General features: G+C 39.7%; 1 protein-coding gene across 1 annotated transcript; it reads right to left on the bottom strand.

Annotated features, from left to right (window-relative positions):
• LOC113870793 lies at positions 1-2675 on the bottom strand. The gene is made up of 4 exons (XM_027507254.1): positions 2273-2675; positions 1453-1907; positions 319-709; positions 1-134 (listed from the first exon to the last, which is right to left on the bottom strand). The coding sequence occupies exons 1-4, from the start codon at positions 2673-2675 to the stop codon at positions 1-3; spliced, it is 1383 nt and encodes a 460-aa protein (XP_027363055.1).

Genomic DNA, 2675 nt, shown 5'->3' with positions numbered 1-2675 from the left:
TCACACGTAACATGAGCAGGATTCGGAATCCATAGGTCTTTTGGCCCCAAGAATTGAATGTTTTAATTCAGAGTCCATGTTGTTGCCCCCATCGTTTGTTCCCTTTAGATCAATGAGAGGCTGAGTTTCATCATCTGAGAAACAAATTACTAGAGTCAGAGAGACAGCTTGCGGAAATCAAGTTTTGTTATGCAAAATGAATTTTTTTAAAAATACAGCTTCAAGGAGGTAAAGCGACAAGGAATTGTCTTGAAATAAAAACGATCAACAATAGAGATAATGAAAATAACACTTGTATAGACACTTTTCCCCACAAACCGAAGATGAACTCATTTTTATCATTCAAAATAAGTTTCAATGGGGCCACCAAAATGTCATCCATAGACAAACATGCAAGTCTATGAGGAGTGTGAGAGCATGAAGCGTGTATCATTATTCTAGAGGTAATTATGCCTGAAACAGTGGATAGCGAGAGCTCAGTGAGATGCTTGACACAGTCCTTTAGTGCCTGGAGTTCAGCTTCCTTCGCATGCAGATTTGATTGAGCCTGGTGCAGTTCAGACTCTAGCTCCAAGATCTGATTTTCTTGCTGTTTTATCAGCAAGTGGCTTAGTTTCTGATGCAATTCAGATGCTGACACTCCATGAGATTCAGAATAATTTAAATTCCAGTCATCTGTTCCATGAGAGCCTTCGTTTGGAGCTTCAAGCTGCACAGAATTTATTGATCAAACCCAAATGAAATCAAAAGGCAAAAGGTTACTCAACCAAGTAAAATTGGATATGGAAAAATGTGGACTACAAGAGCTAGTGGTTACTCCCCCAAGCTGCGGTCAAAAGTGACCAAGGATTAACAAGATTTAGGCAGTCAAAAAGCATGTTTCTCCAATGAAATATAAAGAGAAGATTCATGAAATACTGTATTATCAACACACACATGCGCACAAAGGACGGCAACACATAGATTGATTAAATTATCTCTGGAAAAAGAACATTTTACATGCTATGAGTTTAGATTGCTTTCTCTAGTAAACCATAAGTGGACTGCCCACAGCCACACGCTGGAAACAAGAGAAATGGGAGCAATAATACAACTTGAATGGCTAATTAAACAGATAACTCAAGAAGAGGAGTTCAGAGCAAAAAATTGGACATGCTGGAAATTAGAAAAATGAGAGCAGTCATGCAATTTGAATGATCAATTAAACATGGAGCAAAGAAGTACTGTCCACGCTGGAAACAAAAGAAATGAGAACAACCACACAATTAGAATGGTTAAACGGATTACTCAAAAAGAAAATCCATCAAAGCCTGGGTGATCAAAAAGAAAGAGGGAAAAAAGAAAAAGAAAAACTGCATTGTATCTGCATCCCGCAGACTGCATAGATGCCAAATTTAATATTATGATTATGAGTGTGACACACAAAAGAAAGAATGCTCCCAAGAAATTCACCTCATCTAATTTTGGCTTTAGTTCTTCATGGTAAGGGCTGTCAACAGTACACCCGGAAAGCTTTTGGAGTTCAAACTCAAGTTCTGCTTCCAGTTGATCCATTTCCAGAACCCCTGGTTCTGGTTCTTCTGTAAGAGCACTACTTCCACATTCACCAGAGTCATTTACACCAGGACTCCAAATTCTGACATCAGTGTCTCTGAGCTTGCTGTTTGTCTTGTTGAGCATCACTTCATGCCTGCTACTTATTTTGCAAGAGTTCGTGTCAACATTGCCAACAGAATCCAAATTCTGAAGAGCAGGCAATGATTTCCTTCTGTTGAGCTCAGATTTTAGTTCCCGAACAAGTTTAATAGTCTCATCCATGGTCCTTTTCACCTTATTGATCTCAGCTTTTCCAGCTGACATCATATACATGATGCCAAAGCACAGTCCCCAACCAATTGAGAAGTTATCTGAAGGATACAATGCAAAGCCATATTCACTTTTCGCAGGTTGAGAACAACGCGATTTCATATTTTAAAAGAAAAAGACCTTACTGCAAACAACATAGCCAAAAGAACAGAGCATCATGGCTGACAAACAAGCCAAATTAAAAACGAAATATGAAGAGATTATGCAGTGAAATTCCCAATAAAATTTTCATCTTTTATATTCCATCAATCATGCCATAAAATATTTTTGCTATCAAGCTCACCACCCATTTGAATTTTCTCACACAAAATTTCCCTTATTGGGTTCAATTATAAACCATAAACATTATAACCTAAGATTCATAAACAGAACTAAGAATTAGGAAAACACTAATCTAAATTCTAACCTTTGGAAGAACAAAGCGGAACCTTTGCAGCAAAATGCCTGTTAGTTTTCCTCTTCTTCAAACAAAAGTGCAATCTCCTTCCACTCTTCCTCTGCCCTGATCGCACCTCTGCATCCTCAACCTTAGGAACCCTAACTCCGTTCTTGGAGGCCCAGCGTCGCTTACTCTTGGGCCGCGATGGAGGCCCATCATGTGTCAGAGACTGCGGACTGGAAAACGTGAAGACCCCATCACGATCGTGCGTCTGAGAATCGCTTCCCAACCGAGATTCATAAAACGCAAAAGCATTCGTGTCGGCAAGATCGGCGTTCTCAACGTTGTCGTTTTTTCTGGGGTTGAGGAAGTGCTTGGTGGCTAAACCGGTGGATCCGGCCACTGCAAGAGCTAAGAAAAGTTGCCACAT

Source organism: Abrus precatorius, unplaced genomic scaffold (assembly GCF_003935025.1).
Source record: "Abrus precatorius isolate BTA unplaced genomic scaffold, Abrus_2018 Scaffold7, whole genome shotgun sequence".
Classification (NCBI taxonomy): Eukaryota; Viridiplantae; Streptophyta; class Magnoliopsida; order Fabales; family Fabaceae; genus Abrus; species Abrus precatorius.
This window is presented reverse-complemented; position numbering and strand designations above follow the sequence as displayed.